Here is a 22,719-nt window from a genome sequence, read left to right as displayed (position 1 = left end):
ATGTACATGGTCATCAACCCATCTTCCTCTGATGACGTCACTGCACTAGATGGCAGTAAGCTCGATAAAGTTGATGACTTCAAGTATCTGGGCTCCTACACCAACACAGCTCATGACATCGAGTGTAGAAAAGCTCAAGCTTGGTCTGCTCTGTTCTCACTGACCAAAGTATGGAGATCCTCGATCTCCAAGACCACCAAACTTAAGATCTTCAAGACCTCAGTAGAATCCATCCTCCTCTACGGTTGCGAGTCCTGGACCCTGACCAAACAGATCTCTGCGTCCATTGATGGCACCTATACACGGATGATGCGGGCTGTTCAGAACGTTTCTTGGCAACAACATCTCCCTAACTCTGTTTTGTATGGTGCCCTTCCCCCTATCTCCACCACCATCAGACAGCGTCGCCTTCGGCTAGCCGGTCACGTTTATCGACATAATGAGCCCCTCCTGAAGCGCCTCGACGAAAAGGTAGTCCCAACATGACCCTGAAAACATCCATCGAGCTAGAAACTGGTCTGAGTGGTCCATCTCCTTCCAACACTATGCTCGACAGGGACAGTTGGGCCCAACTTATCAAGTCATCATGAAAATGAATGAATGAATGAAGAAGAAGAATAGATATTGTGGCGTCCGTGCCGGTCGGCCGCCAGAGGGCACCAGCGCGGTTCCACGGTGGAGCCGCGCAGTGGAGCCCCTGGTGGCCGGCCGGGGAGGCCCGTTCTTCCGGGGGGCGCATGCGCAGTAGTATTGTTGTTGCCTCGTTGCTGAAAAGAATAGTTGTGTTTTGCGGTGTACGTTTTGGTGAGGAATAAACAGCCTAGAACCAGCAGAAACGAGTATACCTGTGTTGGAGTCCTTTTTGAGTGCGTGTGAGGAACCCTAGAATTGTTCTACGCTACATTGGTGGCAGCGGCGGCACGCAGAAGGCGGAAAAACAGGTGAATTTTTCAGATATTTTCTGCAATGAATTCAGGAGATCACGGAAGTCTGGCACCTAACTCGCCACACGGCGAGGAGGCAGGCTGGAGTGCGGGCTCACGGAGTGGGGGCCCGTCTAGTGGATCGGCCGGCAGTACCTTCGTCACGGTGGACGAGTTGGAATCCTTTTTGCGGGATAGTCCGGGGAATTTTGGTGGGAGGAAAGGGGAAACAAGGGGGTTGCTGGGGACGGATTTTCTCATGAGGGAGGATGTGGGGGATGGTAAAGTTGGAATTTCGGGACTTGGGCGGGGGTTAAAGTAATTGCAGTACGTCTACCCCTGCGGGGGGCGGGTGTGCTCATTACCATAAATCATCAATGACTGGTACCCTGTCCCACGAGGGGCCGCCCCGTGCTGTAGACGGCAGCGCAGCAGATGGTTCGTTCCAATCGGAACGATCCCGAGTTGTGCTGGTCGATGCAGCGGGGGTGGAGCTTTGTCGGGATATACCCCAGATATTCTGTAACAACACAGTATATGCCAGGTCCCATGAGGGACCGCCCCGTGCTGTAGACGATGGCGCAACAGACGTTTCGTTCCATTCGGAACGATCCCGATTTGTGCTGTCCGATGCAGCGGGGGCGGGGCTTCGTCGGGACATGCCCCAGTTTGTTGGTAATAAAGCCGCATATGCCGGGTCCCGCGAGGGGCCGCCCCGTGCTGTAGACGCTGGCGCAGCAGACGTTTCGTTCCATTCGGAACGATCCCGAGCTGTGCTGGTTGATGCAGTGGGGGCGGGGTTTCGTCCTGGGGCAACCCGCAATCCCTACGCTCATGAAAATAGTGCTAGGCCCTACATGGAAGCGCCACTTGGTGCTTACATGGATACGACTGGTGAGGCCTCCCATTCGGGGCGCCCCCAGGCTGGATTTGCCCATATAGCTGGGGCGGGAAACCGTCCAAGCACTCATCAGGGGGCACAACCGGGTGCAGATCTCCCCCAGCAGTACTTTCGTCCCCACTATCGCAGTACGGCGAGTCCTGACATCCACTCGGAGCAGGCCCGCACTGCACGACTCTATGGGACGGAGACGGTGGACTTGCTCCGCACGGGAGTCTATGGGGTGGAGCCGACAGAGTTGCTCCGCACGGGAGTTTATGGGGCGGAGCTGACAGAGTTTCTTCGCACACGAGTCAATGGAGTGGAACCCGTGGAGTTGCTCCGCACACGAGTCCATGAACGGGATTCCGTAGAGTTGCTCCGCGCACGAGTCAATGGAGTGGGGCCCGTGGAGTTGCTCCGCACATGAGTCAATGGACGGGAGCCCGTAGAGTTGCTCCGCACACGAGTCAATGGGGCGGAGCCAACAGAGTTGCGCCGCACGGACGTCTATGGCACAGAGCCGGCAGGGTTGCTCCGCACGGACGTCTATGGCGCCGCGCCGGCAAGGTTGCTCCGCACAGGAGTCAATGGGGCAGAGCTGCTCCGCACACAAGTCAATGGTGCGGAACCAACGAGGTTGCTCCGCACGGGAGTTTATGGGGCGGAGCCGACAGAGTTGCTCCGCACACAAGTCAATGGAGTGGAACCCGTGGAGTTGCACCGCACACGAGTAAATGGACGGGAGTCCGTAGAGTTGCTCTGCACACGAGTCAATGGGGCGGAGCCAACAGAGTTGCTCTGCACGGACGTCTATGGCGCGGAGCCGGCAAGGTTGCTCCGCACGGGAGTCAGTGGGGCAGAGCTGCTCCGCACACAAGTCAATGGTGCGGAGCCGACGAGGTTGCTCCGCACGGGAGTCAATGGGGCAGAGTTGCTCCGCACACAAGCCAATGGGGCGGAGCCGGCACGGTTGCTCCGCACACAAGCCAACGGAGCGGAACCGACCCGGCTGCTCGGCCGTACACCACTGCAGTTGGGAGATCCCCTGGGACGTCACCACCCGGTGCTCCCGGGGGGGGGGGGGACCCAGTTTCTGCCAATGTTTGGGCGGCCCCTAAACAGGCGGGGGGGGGGCGCTCCCCAAGTGCCAGTCAAGCGGGGGACTATACAACGCCTGATCACTTCAGGCCAGGGGGTCGGAGACCACTGATGCTCCCCAACAAGTTTGACGGGATCTCGTCATGGTCGGATTACTTGATCCATTTCGAGAGCGTTGCAGCAGTCAATCAGTGGGGCGAGGCGGAGAAGGCGATGTTCCTTGCATCTCACCTAAAGGGCACGGCTCAGGAGGCATTGGCGGATATGGTACCGGAAACGCAGAAGGAATATTCCTCCATTTTGGAAAACTTCGAGCAGCAGTTCGGGGTGACAGCACAGATTCCGCTACATCGGGCTCAGTTGTCTATGCGTACGAGGGGCCGAGACGAGTCACTCAGTAGCCTATGACAATCCATCCGACGGTTGGTGTTGAAGAGCTACCCGAAGCTGCCCACACAGGCCCGTGAGGATTTGGCGGTTCGAGGCTTTCCGCAATGCCCTGCAAGAGAAACAGCTGCAGCGTCACATCTTCTCCTGGAAAGCGACGACTTTGACCAAAGCAGTCACTCTGGCGACCGAAATGGAAACATTTCTCGAGTCGCAAGCGCAAAACAGAAAAGGGAAACCAATAGCTAGAGACGTGAGGTCGGTAGCCCAGCCTCCTCCAACCCCTGCCGAGGAACCCAAATCAACTGCCTGGGCCGTGTACACACCAGGTGCGCGTGCCCAGGTGGAGTGCTATGGTTGCCACGAATTTGGACACATCAGGCGGAACTGCCCTCATCAGAAACGGCAGTCTGCCTCCTTCCAACGACGACCACAGAAAGAGGCCGGCCTTGGGTGGGACGTCTCAGGCGAATTACGTGGCGGGGAGGATCGCTGGGAAACCAGTGCGTTGCCTCCTAGACACCGGAGAAACAGCGAGTCTGATCTCGGAGCGAATCTACGACGCCTGGCCCGGTGCCTAGAGACCGAACCTCCTCCATCATCTCCAGCTCTGAGGATGGCGGACGGCAGCCCCATGCCGACAAGAGGGGGGGGGGGTGGGGGCAACTTCGACCTACAAGTGGGGGATCTGCGCGCAAACCACACCTTTACCGTGGCCGATATCGAGCCAGACATGATACTCGGAATTGATTTCTTGTCAAAGTATCACTTAGAATGGCGATGGGGAGACAACGCTGTCATCATTAACGGGAAGCCAGTCCCCTTGGGAGGTGTTAGGTATGAGATCCCTTACCGCCCGGTTCCCAGACGGTCTGGGCTAAGCCTCGCCCACTCCGAGAAAGGGATTGGGACTCCTCTCCAAAGTGGGCGAGCTCGGATTAAGAGAACGAAGTACAAGTCTGACTGGTGGGCCCTCTCCTGAACCTAACAAAAGAAGCAATTTGCAAGGCGATAATCCTCACTGCTGGGTAACAAAGACCCGGCAAATCAAAGGGCGCGCCGCCGGTAATCCCTCCCGTGGACTGCTATTGTTGTTGACCCATTGCCCTCGCAGGCCTATTGAAAAGCTTGAGTGATCAGTGAACATGGGTTTCAATTAGTTACGTGGTACGTTTTTCTCCCCTTAAATGTATACAAATGTATATGGACTTGCACCGATGAATCCCTGAATCTGACTTTTAAAGCAAACGGGTTTGGTATTTTGTTCAGTATTAAGATCAGAATTCCCCAGTTTGTTCTATTTACGTGCATTAATTAATTTTTTTCGTTCAACAGATAGTCCAAAGGCAGGAAAGGGAAAGAGGTATACCGATGATGAACAATAATAAAGACGGAGAGCTTTCAACCTTTGATTTTCTTTTCGTCTTTTCGTTTTATTGTTGTTATTACCATTACCTTTATTATTTTCCCTTGATCTATTCTGATGGTGGTGTGAACATTTCTTCGTGATGATGATAAAAGCCACCGAAGATCATTAATTACACAGAAAACTTTTTGTAAAAAAAGCATAAAAAAATAAACAACTGTATCCGTAATCTAGTGATTAAAGCACACTATTGATTTGAGTAGACGAAGACTGAACATTAATAAAAGCTTTCCGGTTAGCCCAATATCCAAATACATATATAGACGTTATTTAAATGCGCAATTCAAACAACAACTGATCAGTTCGCTTCCAGGGTTGGGGGGCACAATGTGAACAGATTAAATGTCACTTTTAAGTTGAAGACCTCTCTTTGATTTCCCTCCTCGCTCTCTTGCAGCCATCATTCAACATCTCAACCGTCTTGCACTTGTGGTCGGTGTACCACTCATTAAAGTCTGGGAACTGAAGCTTGCTTTGGCCAAATATGCTGTGGAGAATCTCGCTATCGATTCGTGGTATTTTGCACTTCTTGTTGTTTTCGTCACGGGAGTTCCCGGTGATATTTTGCTTTGCAAGTGTGTCCTTCGGGATCTCCCTTTTCATGAGGTTCAGACAAAGCAGCCTGGCGCTCTCTACCTCCGAAGCGGTGCGCTTCCTCATCTGTACGTCGCGGAGAATAATCTTGTAGTCGGAGACCTGGCGTATCATGTTGTGATTCCCGCCCAGAAGGTACGTGCCCGGCTCTGGACCCGCGATTAACTTGGACTGGATATTGCGGGATGACACTGGTGTTCCGGTATAGGATGCGGTTGGGTGATGATCTTCAGATGGAGTGTCTGTAGAGGGTGGGTCAGATGTGGTCGCCTGTATTGGAGTGGTGGGCGGGTGCGAACTAGGCGTGCCAGAAACAATCTCGGGTGTAATTTTCATGGCGATGTATTTCACCGCATCTGTCAGCTTCTCTTGCTTGCGGATTGTAGATGCTAAAAAGGGTTGTCAGGCATGGAAAACTGATGATGTAGCCTAGCCTACATGTATTTTGTACAGGCCTACATGTAAAATCGCGTGGACCAATATATCATCAAGGCACATATTTCTTTATTCTCCTCTCACACAGAACTATGAATTGCAATCAAATAACAAATTTAGGGAATTCAATGAGACCCTTTCACAACATTGTTTTCTTTGGAAATATGTAAAAAAACATATTTTTTTTAGCATTCTGGTACACTTGCAATGGCTCCGGGTCAGGGCCTAAATGATCATCGACGGCACGGTTGTAAAGTCTGTTTACTAATTCCCATTACATTCGCCAATGAACCAGTCATGCCATCAAGGTAAACGCAAATGTGACGTTTAATACATGGCTATCTTTTATACTCTGAAGTCACAGGTTTTCTGCGTGTTTGCAATCACGATGACTGTTGTCAGAACGCTGAAGTTAATGCGCTCGCTGCGACATTAGAGTTTCGTTTATCACAAAGTATAGTGAAAGGGTATCAGACTATTATGTTTACAGCGTGTATCACACTTTCTGTCTGACACCCAATCCCGCGTTGCAACAAAGCAGTATACGTCATGGGCTGTTCCTTCGGTTAGATATCCCCCGCTGCGCTGTATGTATTCGATATTAAGACATGAGGGAGACCGTTCAACGAATGACAAAGAAGGTTTGCTCTGCGCTCACTTGACGCCAGTGCAGCATGAATTTAGGTTGTATGAAGTACGGAATCATTGGGGGTATTGCGCATGCCCTTGCATAGACAATTAGGAGATGGACCGGTCACGTGAGAGGGTTTAACCAATAAAAGGGGAAAAGAGTCCGATTTTCATACGAGTCCGATTTTCGTATGACACCGGGTCCCGTACACGGACGACGGGCGGGAACGTGGTCCATGTAGTAGTCATTCACAAGTTGCTTTCACAGCTCAGTGGTTTGATTAAAGAATGTGCGTGTTCACGTACAATTTTGCAATGTCTTATCTTGCATATTTTCTAGATAGAAATTAGAATAGCTAGAAAAAAATATTCCAACTATTAATTGAAATGAGTCTCAGGGTGAACAAAAAATGTACACATAAAAATCTGGTTTCAGGATTTAAAGTGAGTGAAGTTTTTGCGTCAACAGAAAAACTTAAACCTTAAAACAAAGGGGGAAAATAATACGTTGTACGTCAAGCAATCAGTAAAACCCATATAGGCCTACATTTACACGTGTTCATGCAAAGAAAATACTGCCATTCTATACTCTATAGCAAAGAAAATGCTGCAGATAATCATAGCCAGGGCAAACCATAGTTGGCCAGGCGCTGTAATCCTCGAACAATAACCACTAATCCGTTGATAGCGACCAAGAGAGCCACTCCAGTCAACCAGGCTCACGCTTGAATAACCGAGCGTTCATACCGATCGGGAGCTACAGAGTGGGTTATTCCCACCCGCTTCTCGAGCGTCACGCTTGAATAAAAAAGTGCCCAGTATGCATACCGATCGGGGCTACCGAGTGGGCCACTTCATACCGATCGGGGGTCAAGCCCGCCCGCTTCTATTCTCAAACGGGTATCAGACTTTTCTGTTTAAAATGCGTATGAATTAACGTGAATAAGGGGCAAGTGCGGTGTCGTAGTCTAAAATTCAACAACATCACATCATTACCACACGCAAAACAATTCATGTTCGTCATATGGGGAATACTTTATTTCAATTAATACAGAATGAGGTATTTCGTACATTTGATCAATTCCGAGAATATAGATATGGAACATCGTATTTCGAAAAATTCACAGAAAAAAAAAATCACACCATTGTTCATATACAGACCTTGCAAACTAGGCAGTTGTATCAAGTTCATTTGTCAAATGATTTCATGCAAAAACAAAACACTTGCATTCTATGAAGCTAGAAAAGAATACAATTCCACAAAAAATATAATGATTGCCAGTGTCTTCCACACCAACCCAAACCTGAGTTTGGCGCTGTAATCCTCGAACAATAACCACTAATCCGTTGATAGCGACCAAGAGAGCCACTCCAGTCAACCAAGCTCACGCTTGAATAACCGAGCGTTCATACCGATCGGGAGCTACAGAGTGGGTCACTCCCACCTGCTTCTCGAGCGTCACGCTTGAATAAAAGAGTGCCCAGTATTCATACCGATCGGGGCTACCGAGTGGGCCACTTCATACCGATCGGGGGTCAAGCCCGCCAGCTTCTATTCTCAAACGGGTATCAGACTTTTCTGTTTAAAATGCGTATGCATTAACGTGAATAAGGGGCAAGTGCGGTGTTGTAGTCTAAAATTCAACAACATCACATCATTACCACACGCAAAACAATTCATGTTCGTCATATGGGGAATACTTTATTTCAATTAATACAGAATGAGGTATTTCGTACATTTGATCAATTCCGAGAATATAGATATCGAACATCGTATTTCGAAAAGTTCAAAGAAAAAAAATCACACGTTGATCATCTAGCTTTTAACCATTGTTCATATATAGAACTTTGCAAACTAGGCAGTTTTATCAAGTTTATTTGTCAAATGATTTCATGCAAACATAAAATACTTGCATTCTATGAAGATAGAAAAGAATAAAATTCCACACCAACCCAACCTGAGTTGGGCGCTGTAATCCTCGAACAATAACCACTAATCCGTTGATTACAGCTATTGTTGTGACCCAGAGGGCCACTCCAGCAGGCAACCGAGCGTCACGCTTGAGTAACCGGGCGGGTACAGTGTTCGAAGCGGGCGGCAGCTTACTGGGCGGGCCGAGCTCGCTCGGTACTCGAACGGTCCCATTCCGGATCTCATACCTTACGCACAAACCCATGGTGGCGAGAGTGCAGGTGACGGAGAACATGATAATCCCAGCTGGTCACGAGGCGATCCTCACGGGGTAGATAAAGACTGAACCACGGATGGGAGTCGGGATGGTTTACCCCAGCTTGGAGGCTACGGACAATTGCCGGTTGGCGGTCGCTACCCGCCTGGTTGACACAAACAATGGAACCGTGCCGGTTCGGGTTTTCAACCCGACGACCGACCCTGTAACGGTCTACAAAGGCAGCCGCTTGGCTCTCTTCTCACCGATGGAGGGTCTGGATGTGATCGAGCTGGAGGACGGGCAACAAGGATCTGCCGTCAACCACCTCCCTTTGGGTGACACCGGACAGAGGACGGATGCCCAGAGAGAGGTACCGCCCCATCTGCAAGACCTCCTGGAGCGAGGAGCCGTGAACCTTGACCTTGTTGAACGTTCCCGACTGGCTGAATTGCTGACGGAATTCGTTGGAGCATTCACTGGCCCGGACGGCAAACTTGGTCAGACCGAACTGACCCGACACACAATAAATACAGGGACAGCAACGCCTATACGTCAACCGCCGAGGAGATTGCCGATACATAAACGGCAAGAAGGTGACCGGCAGGTAAAACAGATGCTGCATGATGGCGTGGTCGAGCCCTCCCACAGCCCTTGGTCATCCCCGGTGGTGCTGGTCCGGAAGAAGGATGGGTCTGTCCGGTTCTGCGTTGACTACCGGAAAGTCAATGAGGTGACGATGAAGGACGCCTACCCCATCCCCAGAATCGAGGACAACCTTGACACTTTGAGCGGGGCAAAGTGGTTCAGCACCCTTGATCTGGCCAGTGGCTACTGGCAAGGTACCAGTTCACCGTTATGCCCTGTGTTGAGGGGGTTGCAGTGGCAGGTGGCGGTAGTCTACCTGGATGACGTGATCGTGTGGGGCCAGACTCCGAGGAACACCACAAGCGGCTGACCACGGTCCTGGAGCGATTCCGAGCCACCGGCCTGAAGCTCAAACCGAAGAAATGCGATCTCTTCAAGACGGAGGTGTCCTTCTTGGGTCACCTCGTGTCGGCCGAGGGAGTAAGGACGGATCCGGAAAAGGTCGCAGCCATCAGGAACTGGCCGCAACCAGCAAACCTGACTCAAGTACGGAGTTTCCTAGGCCTCGCGTCCTACTACAGGCGCTTCATTGCGAACTTCGCCGAGATTGCTCGCCCCCTCCATGCCCTTACCACCAAGAGCCAAAGGGCGTTCTCCTGGTCGAGTGCTTGCCAGTCAGCATTGGAGCACCTCAAGGACGCATTGACCACCGCACCCGTGTTGTGCTACCCGAATACGGAGCGCCGCTACGTCCTGGACACAGATGCCAGCTACTGCACCATCGGAGCAGTGCTGTCGCAGGAGGGGGACGATGGTGAACGAGTGGTCGCCTATGGCAGCCGTACCCTGTCTAAGGCCGAACGCAACTACTGTACCACTCGGAGAGAGTTGCTGGCCATGGTCCATTTCGTTCACTATTTCAAACACTACCTTCTTGGTAAACGGTTCCTGCTCCGAACGGATCACGGATCGCTGCGATGGCTGTTCAACTTTTGCGAACCTGAGGGGCAGACGGCCAGGTGGATTCAGAGGCTGGGGTGCTACGAGTTCGATGTGGAACATCGGGCGGGTAGGAAGCACACGAACGCCGACGCCGTCTCTAGAATCCCGTGTGGCCAGTGTAGAATCCTGTCTGGCCAGTGTGGGCGATCAAAAGAAGCAAGTCAAGAATGCTTTACTAAAGAAAGCCCCCTTGCTCAGCGGGACGCTGACTTGCAGCTGAGCCAGTCGCACGATGCTGGGAAGACGCAACCAGGGGAGGTGCAGGTGGGAGCCATTACGGGGGCTGGGCAGGAAGAAGCCACCACCACGGAAGGGCTCCTGGAAGCATGGGACCAGGAAGAACTCAAACAGGAACAACATAGTGACCCAGAGCTGGACAAGATCGTGCAGTGGCTGGAAGACAGGGTCCCCAAACCCAGCTGGCGGGACGTCTCGGCGCTGGGTGAAGGCCCGAAGTACTGGTGGGCTAAGTGGGAGACGCTGCGGCTGTCCCAGGGCATATTGCAGGTGAAGTGGGAGCAGCCCAATGGCGAACCGCCGGTATGGAAGGTCGTGGTACCACGGGTGAAAGTCGACGACGTCTTGCGACTCGCGCATGACAATAGGACTTCAGGACATTCGGGGATTACCCGGAACGTCGCACGGCTGAGACAGGCTCCGGTGTTCTGGAGGGGGATGCAACGCCAGGCAGAAGAGTGGTGTCAAAAGTGCCACAATTGCGGGTCAAAGAAGTCACCTCCTCGAACCCTCAAGGCCCCACAACAGTACCTGGTAGGGGCTCCGATGGAGCGCCTCGCAATCGAGCTCACGGGTCGATTTCCGAGGACGAGGACAGGGAATTCTAGCATCATGGTGGTGGCGACTACTTTATGAAGTAGGTGGAGGCGTTTCCGATCCCGGACCAGACTGCTCAGACTGTCGCCAGAGTCCTCGTCGAACAGGTCATCACCCGGTTTGGAGCTCCCCTCGAGATCCACACGGATCAAGGGAGGGAGTTCGAAGCCGAGCTCTTCCAGGGCACCTGTAAGCTGCTCGGCGTCCAAAAGACCCGCACCATGCCGTTCCACCCCCAGTCCGACGGGATGGTGGAGCGGTTCAACCGCACAGTCAAAACGATGCTGAGCCTGTTTGTTCATGAGAACCGGGTCGATTGGGACAAACACCTACCGTACGTGATGATGGCGCAGCAGAGCACGAATATGTGGAGGGGTTGAGGACAAAGATAGAGCGCGCCCACGAGTTTGCCCGTCATCATCTGCGGAAGAGTCAGACATATCAAAAGCAACATTACGATCGTCGAGCAGAAAGTGCCAGCTATAAGCCTGGCCATCCTGTGTGGTTGTATACCCCCTCCAAGAAAGTGGGTCGCACGCCCAAGTTGCAGTGCTGGTGGGACGGGCCCTTCGTGGTGACACAGAAGATCGATGATGTCACGTTCCGCGTGCAAAAATCCCCTCGAGCCAAAGCCAAGGTGGTTCATTCCAACCGGCTTAAGCCGTATCTGGGCGACGCCAAAGTGGACTGGTGGAGGCGCGTAGCGCAGAACCTGCCAAAAGGGGGACCGCCACCAACCCAAGACCAGGAGGTGACGCTACCACCGAGTCCGTCAACTGACACTACCCGGGAGGACCCGCCGGCCGGTGGGTGGTCAGTTAGCCGAGGAGGGACCACTACCAGTTCACACGGGGAAGGGGACACTGCCACCGGAGCCGACGGCGGCTGCCGCCCCAGAAGGACCGGGCAGCGAGGACGCCGGATCCGATACGGAATTGGCCGAGCCCGAAGGGGGACAGCCCTCTTCACCACCAATGGCGCCGGCTCCTTGGAGAGTCACCCGGGGTGGCCGGAAGATAATCCGACCAAGCCGTTATTGCCAACAAATAACCAAATGCTCTTCTTTTTCTTCCCCCTGCAGGATGGACCCGGCCCCGATTCATTGCCCGCACTGTGACCAGACGTTCGGGAGGAGGAGGAACTTAAAGAGGCACCTAAACACCGCGTGTGTGGCGCTCCACCCGGAGCGCCCATACCCCTGCCAGAGAGGATGCGGAGTTCGGTTTTTTAGGGCCGATGTCCGCGCCAGACACCACCGGTTCTGCCAAGGGGACAGCGTGGCCGTGGTGATGGCGGAGGCCGATGTGCTGGAGGTGCACGCCAGTGACGACGACATGAGACAGGCCCCGTCCCCGCCTCATCTCTCCCGGCAGGGGACCCCAGACCCACCTCCATTCGGACGGTGTGGTCCGGCAGGACGGTCACCGTCGCCGCCGCCACTAAGAAGACGGGTAAGTCCAGAGTCGTCAGGGGGCCGGGGGGCCGCGACCACCCGGAGCGGTCCTCCCGGCCTTCCCGCCCTGAACAGGACAGGTCACCTGGTTGGCGGAGCCGGGACCGGGCCGAGCGACCCTGCCAGCCACCACCCTGGTGGAGTCCCGACCGGCGGTTCCCCTGGAGCCGTGCCCAGGGCAGGCGTCCTCGCTTCAGCAGGGCAGCGGAAGCAAGCCCTGGTCACCCCCAGCCGACACGGGCGGAGGGCGGAACGCAGACGGAACCCCCGATGTCCCCTGAGGTTCGGACGGGACCTCGCTGCGACTGGAGACGGCCGGCGCCCTCCACCCGGACAACACCACCAGGGAGGCCGCCACGCACATGCTGGAACCCCTGTGCGAGCATGCGCGGGACGAATGGCGGCTCGAAAGGACAGTCCATGGAGCAAACGAGGTCGGCCACCGGCTGATGCGGACACGGGTGGTTCACACCTATGAAGTGCCTGGGCGTCTCCTCCTGCAGACGTACCAGGGACAGCAGTACGGCCAGCACTTCGTAGATCCCTCCGTGTCCGCTCAACCTTCTCTGGGAGGAATGCTGCCCCCTGGAGCGCCTCCGCCCCCGCGCTACCCCGATGGCGTCCCCCGAGAGTTCTGGGAGCAGCTGTTCCGACATACGGAGTTCCAGCGCCGGCCGCCATCCACCAACTAAACCTTAGACTTGTTCTTTGATTTCTTGTTCTTTCCTTTCATTTTTTTTTTTTTTTTTTTTGAATGCTGTAGTAATTTTGTTGTGTCATGCGCCTCCGGGCCGGGTCTTCCTGGTTGTCCGGTTGCGGATGCCGGCGCCCTGTTTGGGGACAAACAAGGTCCTCGAAGGGGGCGGTGTGGCGTCCGTGCCGGTCGGCCGCCAGAGGGCACCAGCGCGGTTCCACGGTGGAGCCGCGCAGTGGAGCCCCTGGTGGCCGGCCGGGGAGGCCCGTTCTTCCGGGCGGCGCATGCGCAGTAGTATTGTTGTTGCCTCGTTGCTGAAGAGAATAGTTGTGTTTTGCGGTTTACGTTTTTGTGAGGAATAAACAGCCTAGAACCAGCAGAAACGAGTATACCTGTGTTGGAGTTCCGTTTGAGTGCGTGTGAGGAACCCCAGAATTGTTCTACGCTACAATATCGAGCATGTTAATATTGCTGTCGTTATCTTCGAAAGTTTAAGTAGTGCTTGACGGTAATGTAGTATTTGCCGCTGACCGATATATATATAGCGCCCAGCGTGATTCTCGCCTCGGGCGGCCCGGGCCCAGTACGCACAATCCCCGGCCGCGACCGTCCGTTGCACGATGGTGTAGTGTGAAATCCGACTCCATGAATTATGGACTCATTGGTAGTATTGCGCATGCGTAAGTACGATGATATACTATTTTTAGGAATACATATAAGATAGAGGCCTGTCACGTGTGAGGAATTAACCAATAATAGGGAAAAGGAGTCCGATTTTCATAGGAGTCGGATTTTCATATGACACCGGCGTAGCCCGGGAGTCAGCCACGGTAAAGCCAGGCGCGATTCAGCTCCGAGATTCGATCCGAAATTTGGTGGATGGTACCCGAGGCACATGGTTATTTTGGCACTCGTATGGAAAGGAGCCGTGCTGATTTCCTTCGACCTCGTGCGCACGGGACGAAAGCATTTTTTAAATGTTTATATTGGTTCGAAGTGCACTATCCGACCGGCCACCAGTGGTGAGCGACCTCCGAACCTTTACCGTTTTAACTAAAAGGCTGTCTGAACAGAAACCCCCCCCCCCAAAAAAAAAGAGAGAAGAGTATAACCTGATTTAAAAAAATGGAAAAATAAACTTAACCGGGCATTTGGTCATTTGCAGCCCCCTAAAAAGATTCGAATGGAAAATAGGTAGTTTTTTTCCAGACCCTAACCACCTTGTCTTCATTTTAACTCCATTTTGGTCTTTAAAAAATCCAAAAATTAGTTTCTAGACTATAGGCCTGTATGAAATTGAGTCCAGCCGGCACCTAAAGGCTATTCCAGGTGAAAAAAAGGCCGTATTTCAGAGATTCGTAGAGCAATTGCTACATTTTGTACACCTCTGTCAGAATTAAATGTAAAAAGAAAATATAACAAGTAAAATCCAAAGGGAATCCAAAAATAATTGGTTGGTTTTGCAAAGATGTAAAGATAAGTTCTGCCAGCATGCTTTCATCTGAATAGGATGTTTTACAAACGTTTCCATTGCTATCCGCCTTGCATCCTTACTGTCATGGATGCCTGAGAACAAACTGATTATCAACAATTTAAAAAATGCCGAGTGCAGTGGTGAGCTGTCTACATACAGGGTGAGTAAAAAAGAAAACCCAAATGGTGCCCCATATGTTTAAAAGAAGTTCTGCATGTAGCACTTGCCAGATCTACGATATATATGAAAGCCAAATTAATAAGCTTTCTTTTAGTGAAAGAATCATTCATGTCGCTCATGCACTTTGCAGTTATGGAATTTTGAACTCAAACACCCTTTTGGGCACCAATTGGGTTTCTTTTCCTCTTTTTTACTCACCGTGTAGGCCTAAATTGACTCGTTGCTATACGCACTTCATGCTGAATGGGAGTAGCGTTAGTGCACGAAAATGTACCCCGATATGCTTGTCTTTGTTTCAGACAAATTTTAATTTTCTTTGAAAAAAAGCTATAACCCATCTCCAAAGTGTATTCAAAAGAGGTTTTGACGTCATCCCTACTTTGCAAAAGAAGATTTATTCCGATGCTTAACCTAAAATATGCTTGGAGTTAACATATGTATATTGGCAAGGAATAATGCTCGTGTTAATTCTTTGGTCGGAAATGATTTTTTTATTTATGAAAACAATTGTGATGTACCATTTTTTGCTCCAACACATTCAAGGTGTCTAACGCACTTTTGCAAAAAAAAAAACAGTCCAAACCAAAGCGACCGTGCGTGCATTGACCGGACAACTCATTTTTCTGAACCTATTGGATAGAAGTTTGTAGTTTTGTTTCGAAAGTGATTCCTTAACTAAGGCTCTCGGGGTCAACTCGACGACGCAATTAAGCTTCGCCAATCGTCATGTTTATCTGTCATTGAAATGCATTCATTCTTCATTGAAATTGCTACAACACAAAAGTTATCGATTGGATACATCGGCCACTTTAAGAGTTTAATTACTCCATAAATTCAAATTACATTGGGCTCGAAGAAATCAAAATAAAAACCTTTTTTCAAGAAGATTGTAGTTTGTGTCTTGGAAATATAAATAAAAAAGTGACTTTCTCACTTTGTGTTGAAGAGCACAGACAGTGCACCTATATAGCCAAACTGGTCATACTCAGTCGATTGGCTACTTGAAAACCTGCAATAAAATATCACTTTGAATGAGTATTAAATGTATAAAACGTACCTTGCAAAATGCAGTGCGCACTGGGATGACCAAGGCCTCCTCAGAATCTCAGTTGTCCCCAAAAGGCGATCTCCAAACAACCTCCGGTACGGACGAGTAGTAGTCCGAATATCCTCGAGTTAAGACTAGCTTAAGTCCAGGCGCGCTGAAGTACAAACGAGCTGAAGTCCGAAAGTAAAGTGCGCAGTGGGATGACCAAGGCCTCCTCAGAATCTCAGTTGTCCCAAAAGGTGATCTCCAAATAGCATCCGGTCCGGACGAGTAGTAGTCCGAATATCCTCTGTTTTAAACTAGAGAAAGTCCAGGCGCGTTCAAGTACAAACGAGCTCAAGTCCGAAAGTAAAGTGCGCAGTAGGGATGACCAAGGCCTCCTCAGAATCTTAGTTGTTCCAAAAGGCGATCTCCAAATAGCATCCGGTCCGGACGAGTAGTAGTCCGAATATCCTCCGTTTTAAACTAGAGAAAGTCCAGGCGCGTTCAAGTACAAACGAGCTCAAGTCCGAAAATAAAGTGCGCAGTAGGGATGACCAAAGCCTCCTCAGAGTCTCAGTTGTCCCAAAAGGCGATCTCCTGATAACATCTGGTCCGGACGAGTAGTAGTCCTATTATCCTCGGGTGTAAACTAGCGAAAGTCCAGGCGTGCTCAAGTACAAACGAGCTCAGGTCCGAATGAGCTGGATCCAAAAACAAAAGGAGTCCAAAACGTGAACCTGACGTAATGACATAACGGCATCGACTGCTGCAACACTACAGGTGCGTTCTCTTTTATCGCTCTTGGACAGTGTGCGCTGTATAACTGTCTATATGACGTGATCTCCATGAATACTGTGATACCTTATACACCTAATAATGATTAATTTACCATTTGGATGAGACGTGTAATTTGTGGAAAAGCCTCAATCAGTTGGCTTCCGTTCATTCAATTTTACTAATCTACGTGGGCAGCGATCCCTAGGGCTAGGATGACATGATATGGCCACTCAAACTTATATATTTTTTTCTCCCATTTTTCATCCGGGACGCAACCAGCAATATCCAGCACATGCACAAAAAATGTCCTACTTTTGATCATCAGTAACTCTGTTCAGGGACGTAAATTCGGGGGGTGGGGTATAAATCCTCCCCCCCCCCCCACATACACACGCATTTGCGTTACATACCAATTGTGGACATTCCCTTGGTTTTGTGTAGTTAAGAAAAACCTCTGAAAAAAAATATTTTACTCTCACTGTGAAAACTCTTTCAATCCATTTTTTTTCTACGATAGTGTTTCTCTTCATTTTGACACGGATAAACCTAACCCCAAAATGCCTCTAAATGCCAGAAATGGGGAAACACTGTGTTGACTTGCCCAAGTCCACACAACGCCGCCTCTACCTGGTTTATGTGGACCTGTTTTGTTCGGAAGTCCACGCAATGAATGTAATGCCCAGCCACACACATTTTTTGACCAGGGGAGATGGGCTGTTGGATCATCCTCCCACTTTTTCGTGGTGAGAAACGAAAAAGACGGATTTCGAGGTATTTGTTTTACTTCCCAACAGCAAAAATGTATTCAGCTTTGATGTAAGATTAAGGGTCGTAAGTATATACATGTATAAGGTGTACATCGGTATAATGACCAGCGCCCACTAGTGTCATGTGATATCCAGCATCCCCCCTTTGAATTTCCAAGGCCGAGCAATTTTTTTGATTTTAGTCATCCCTAGATTTGCGCCACTGACTTACGTAGTTTACCAATGGTATTAAACACAAAATTGAGGTTATGTTTACAAGGCATAACAAACTTCATGGAGCGACTTTGTGCAAAAGGATGAGATTTAGACGCAATACGAATATAATACTCACTTTCAGAATGTGCCACTTTCGACTTGGCGTCACCCAATGTCGATACAGCGCTGAAGACGGTGGCGGAAGGTGCGTGTGGCGGCCGAAAGCTTTTGAAGGAATGCAGGATCACCACTGATGTCATTGCAAACCTCCCCGATCGTTAACTTTGCCGCAACACGTAGTATTTATGACCAATAGGGATATACGGGGTGGTTCAAAATGAAGAAAATCCACATTTGACATCAATTGTCACTTATTTTTATAACATATTTAAACCGTTTGATTGGTAGCTATAAAAGTTCTTGCCTTGAACCCTATAAGGGCCAGGTTATTTTTACCATCTCTCAGCCGGGCGGGGGGGGGGGGTTGGATTCCGCCCCGCTTCAAGTTTTCGGCCATCATGGGAATATTATACGTTTCCACGATGCGCGTACTGCTGTCTGCACTTCACGGCTTGTGATGGTGGACTTCTTGTTGTAGAGAGCGAGGCGAGAAGATTCGCTGGCGATGCGCTCAAACACGTCGTTGACAAAGCTGTTCATGATGCTCATTGCCTTGCTCGAGATTCCGGTGTCGGGGTGCACTTGTTTTATCACTTTGTAGATGTAGATGCCGTATGTCCGATTTTTATGCTTTCGGTATCTAAAGATGCGCAAGGCTCGAGGCTAAAAAGTCATAACAACTCGGGGCGCGAAAAAAAAAAATTGTTTTGAGGCTATCGCAGAAGAAGTTGAGGGATTCCGCCCCGGCCCCTTTAAGGTTAAGCAAAAGTGACGAACAAATAGTTGCAATTGCATATTCTGTCTCTGAGCTATGGTAGTTTGAATATTTCATGCGTGAAACCTGTTTTTCCACGGAAGTATACATTCCATCCTTTTGACTGAGTTCAGCTATCTGAACAAAATTAGCACACTTCAAACAATATTGTTAATTGTACTTCCTTTTTTCTGTGATATTTGATTGTTGTGTAGGCCTAATGTTATTCACAATGAATCGAAGACTTAAGCTCCTTGGGTAGATGATCTTAACACTGACATGAATAATCACACAGCCTCAGTAAAAGTTACCAGGTCAAAACAGTTTTTGGCAAGGTTTCTAATTTTTATTTTTGTGAACTACAAACACGTCAAATTTACATAGAATAACACGTGGAAAAAGACTTTTTGGTGACTTGTATTCAAATTACCTTTATAGTATCACTATTCTTGCGACTTTTACTTTCACCATGCAAGGTTGAAGGGCTATGCGTTACTACATGTACTGAAGAAACATTAAAATAAGTCAACCAAGTGGGTGAAAATTGCTGTCAAAAGGGGATTTCCTTTATTTTGAACCACCCTGTAGTAGCTTTACATGACAATACGAACTATATTTATTCCACATAAACAGAGTCAGCTAGATTAAAATGCAAATGGTTAGTTTTTCTTTAAAAACGGCCCGATTGTTTTCGTTTAACAAATCTTTAACAAATCTTAGAAGGTATTACCATAGTAGTGGTTGTTAGGTGTTACCGATTTCATTTCCTTGAAAGTTACAAAAACAAAATTTGCAACCCTCGTTTTAGAATTTTGGACCGTCATTTACATGGCTTACTTTTTTTTCTCACAAGGTGAGAGTAATTGCAGTAACAGTAAGTTCCAATATTGAACCGCATGATTTTGAGGCTGGCCTCCCACACCCCTAGTCTGGTTCTCCGACCCCATTGTCCTTCGGACTTCAAAAATGGGGTCCGGTAGCTAGCGGCGAACAACTGGAACTCCGTGTACAAATACATGGAACTCCGTTTAATGTATGCTAATTATATGCATGAGGTGTATAGGTCTGAATCCCGCCTCCTAAATTGAAAATCGCAACGGTAATGTTTGCCCGCAACCAGCGTATTGCGAAATGGCAATAGGCCGCGCCACGATCGAATGTACAATTTCGGCGGTGATGAACTTCTATTTTTGCTGAATTCGATAGTGTCTCTGGCAAATATCAATAAAGAGAGGGAAATTACCGTTCAGTATTAAAACCTATGCAGTTGAAAGTTGCCTTCATGGCAACCTCGTCCCCAGTGCTTACTTTATTTCCAACCTCGTTTCCAATAGTAAGCCCTGGATAGGAAAGTTTCTTCCTGTATCCTGATTCGATTCGGCAATTGGCTAGAAATGGATATATATCGTGTATTTGATGTTGTTTTTCACAACGTGCAGTATGTGTTTTCGCGATCATTCGTCCACGCCTTCTTTAAAATATTTATTTCCTTTCCAATTTGTTCATATTAATATGAAATGTGTTACTGCATGTTGGTTCGTTAAGATCGTAACAGTTTAATTCAAATAAAATCGTATTTTCGTAGCTTATGCCATGCTCGTGCTACGACGAATTGATTTTGTTTTTACCCCAGACACCGCATTCCAGAACAAATGCAAATGTAACACACAGGCAGGCACCAGACTATTCCTCATTTGCATACGTGTTCAAAAATCTTTCACATGCAAATGATCCAATACCAGGGTGAGAGAGCAGGAAGTGGTGGGCGCGTACTGCTCAACACCCTGGGGACGAGGTTGATACCAGGGTGAGAGAGCGGCTAGTGGTGGGCGCGTACTGCTCGATACCCCGGGGACGAGGTTGCCTTCATGGAGACACTGATGATTTTGCGTACTTTTTGTGGTAAGACAAGAGTGAGTTTTTTGATAATCGTGTGTTCAATCACCGTCCATGCACGGAGCTGAACAGCGATTTGAAAATAAACAATCCATGCGCTGCAAAGGTGATCCAATCAATGGCTTTAAATGGAGCTAGCTACCGGTCCCCATATTTGGGGGGGGGGAGGACCGGGAAATAGTCTACAACATTCCTCGGATCCTTGGGTCCAGCCTCCCTACTAACATTAATAAGGTCCCGCAAGAGTCCATAACAAGGTGTATGGCCGGACATGAAAATGTGACTCCTCTAAAACGGAACCCATTGCATCAAGTATGCGGGGGAAAAGTCATCGGTTTTAGATGGACCCGTCTGTCGAATACTATAAGTGAACTAGTTGGAAGTTTGTGATTAACACATCTTAACTATAGCATCTGATTTGATACACTGCCACAGTTTAGATCTACAGCCTTAAGTTTGTTTTATTTAAGTGCACAACGTTAGGCCGATCCTTTGCTAAATTTCTAAAAAACCGCCCATGAAATAAAAACGGACCAAACATTTCTTGAAATAGGTCTTCAGAAATTGGATTAGAATGAAGGAGGTTCGACAGCATCGAGGCTCGAGTGACACTACGTGAGTAAAGTAGATGGTCCTGTTTTTCCCGCGCTTTTTAATTTGAAGCGAAACACTGTCTACGGAAGCTTAAAGTGAACATCCGAGTTTCCGCGTTTCCTTGATCTCGGAAAGATGAAATTCTTAGACATTTAAGACATCTTTCCCAGGTACTTGTATGTCGGGAAAAAATCTCTAACTAACACCATACGAGTTTTAGGGCTAGATGTCTTTTCATAGTGAGGAATCTAAAGGAAAGACGTCATAAAATATCTATCTTTCGAGGATGGTAACTTTAAGCTTCCATAGTCAACTGAAAATCCCTGCCGCTATTGTACATTTAAAAAGTCAAGCGGACGTACTCGACATGGAGAATATTACAGTGATGCTGCAGGTGCGATATATCTCACTCAATTCGTACTCTTCTGACGTGTGTCGTGTAACATTGTCTGTGGCGTGATCCGCAGGGACTTCATTGCCCAATAACAATTATAACGTCTGTTTGAAAGCTGTTATTATTTGTGGGGCTCGTAAAAACCTCAATGTAATAACTTTCCTGCAATTTGTCTACGATTGCCTATACGTGGGCGGAGTTTCCTTGCCAAGGGGAAGTTGTGACTCTCCACCCACAGTAGTTTTATTTTGTTGGTGGACGCAAATAACAATACATTACCCCTCCGCGTGCATGCCAGTTTTTTACAATAACCAGAAAGTATGGTGTTTAGAATATTGATTTTAATTAATACAAAACGACTTGACTGTTTGACCACTCTTTGAAGGGGGGAGGTGGGCCATCGGATCATCCCACCCCGCTTTTGTTTCGAGAAAAAAAGCCTATTCGCTGAGATCTTGTAACTTTTCAACAGTCAATTGTTTTGACAATTGACAACAAGAAATACAAAAGCTTTAAATGCACTGTATTTAATAGGGAGGTAAGTTTGTATTAGAATTACATTTGTATCATGAAAACCCTATAGTGTCATTTGGTGTCTACCCCCCCCCCCACCCCGGGGATTTCGGTCACACAATCCCTCCTCCCCCCCCCCCACACACACACACACACCCACCTGTGTAAACACCGGCAATCGTGGACGCCCTATTGTCCCTAATCCTCATTCCTTTGTTTGTACTCTTTGTAACGTTTTAGCAACAGCTCTCATTGGTTTTGTACACGATTGTCAATCGTGGTCGTTCGGTTAATCGTGGACCCTTTGTTTGTGCCCCAACCCTTTTGTCCCTAGTCGGTGTTTACACACGCACTAGCACACTAGCAAGTATGTATTTGCCTGCAATCGGGGGCCCCCCTATTGTCCCTCTTTTGTTTGTACAAACTTTTTTCGGAAGACCTCCCATATGTTTGTACACAAATCCAAATTGGGGACCTCTCAGGAATTGGGGACCCTCTTGTTCTCTATTGTTCAACGTCCCCTTTTGAATGCAGAAACAAACTCTCTAGCACACAGATTTACGCCACTGTGCAGTGCAATGAGACCTAAACCAATCCGATCCGAACTTGGCAAACATCCAACCGCCCTGACTAAACTGATGCCAAATCCGATCCGATCCGAACCGAACCGAACCGAACCGAAGCCAATTTTGTGTCGGTTTGGTTTCGGGACGGGTTTGACAGGCTATGCACAGATTAAAAAATCGGCACTTATATTGAATTGGCCATAACTCAATAAATATGTACCCGATTGGAAAGATTGTTTCTTTGTTGAAAAGCTAATGAACTATACTCGCCAAATATGTATCGATATGTGCGATGTATATTTGTAAAAACTGTGAAAAGGGGAGTTAAGAGGGTTTGGGAAATT

The 22,719-nt window shown here is 49.0% G+C and overlaps 1 protein-coding gene across 1 annotated transcript; it reads left to right on the top strand.

The window, feature by feature from the left end:
* Nucleotides 1–896: 896 nt before the first annotated feature.
* Nucleotides 897–13,113, top strand: LOC119727797 (basic salivary proline-rich protein 2-like). The gene is made up of 3 exons (XM_038199862.1): nt 897–941; nt 12,050–12,797; nt 12,925–13,113. Exons 2-3 carry the CDS (start codon nt 12,051–12,053, stop codon nt 13,111–13,113), a joined length of 936 nt encoding a protein of 311 aa, XP_038055790.1. The 5' UTR covers nt 897–941; nt 12,050.
* Nucleotides 13,114–22,719: the final 9,606 nt, after the last annotated feature.

Source organism: Patiria miniata, unplaced genomic scaffold (assembly GCF_015706575.1).
Source record: "Patiria miniata isolate m_02_andy unplaced genomic scaffold, ASM1570657v1 HiC_scaffold_20, whole genome shotgun sequence".
Classification (NCBI taxonomy): Eukaryota; Metazoa; Echinodermata; class Asteroidea; order Valvatida; family Asterinidae; genus Patiria; species Patiria miniata.
This window is presented reverse-complemented; position numbering and strand designations above follow the sequence as displayed.

Bases quoted from the DNA above. Each gene is read 5' to 3' on its own strand.
- LOC119727797 (XM_038199862.1), top strand. From the start codon at position 12,051: ATGGACCCGGCCCCGATTCATTGCCCGCACTGTGACCAGACGTTCGGG. The intron at 12,798-12,924 runs GTGCGAGCATGC...CTCCTCCTGCAG, and splicing joins ACGCACATGCTGGAACCCCT to ACGTACCAGGGACAGCAGTA.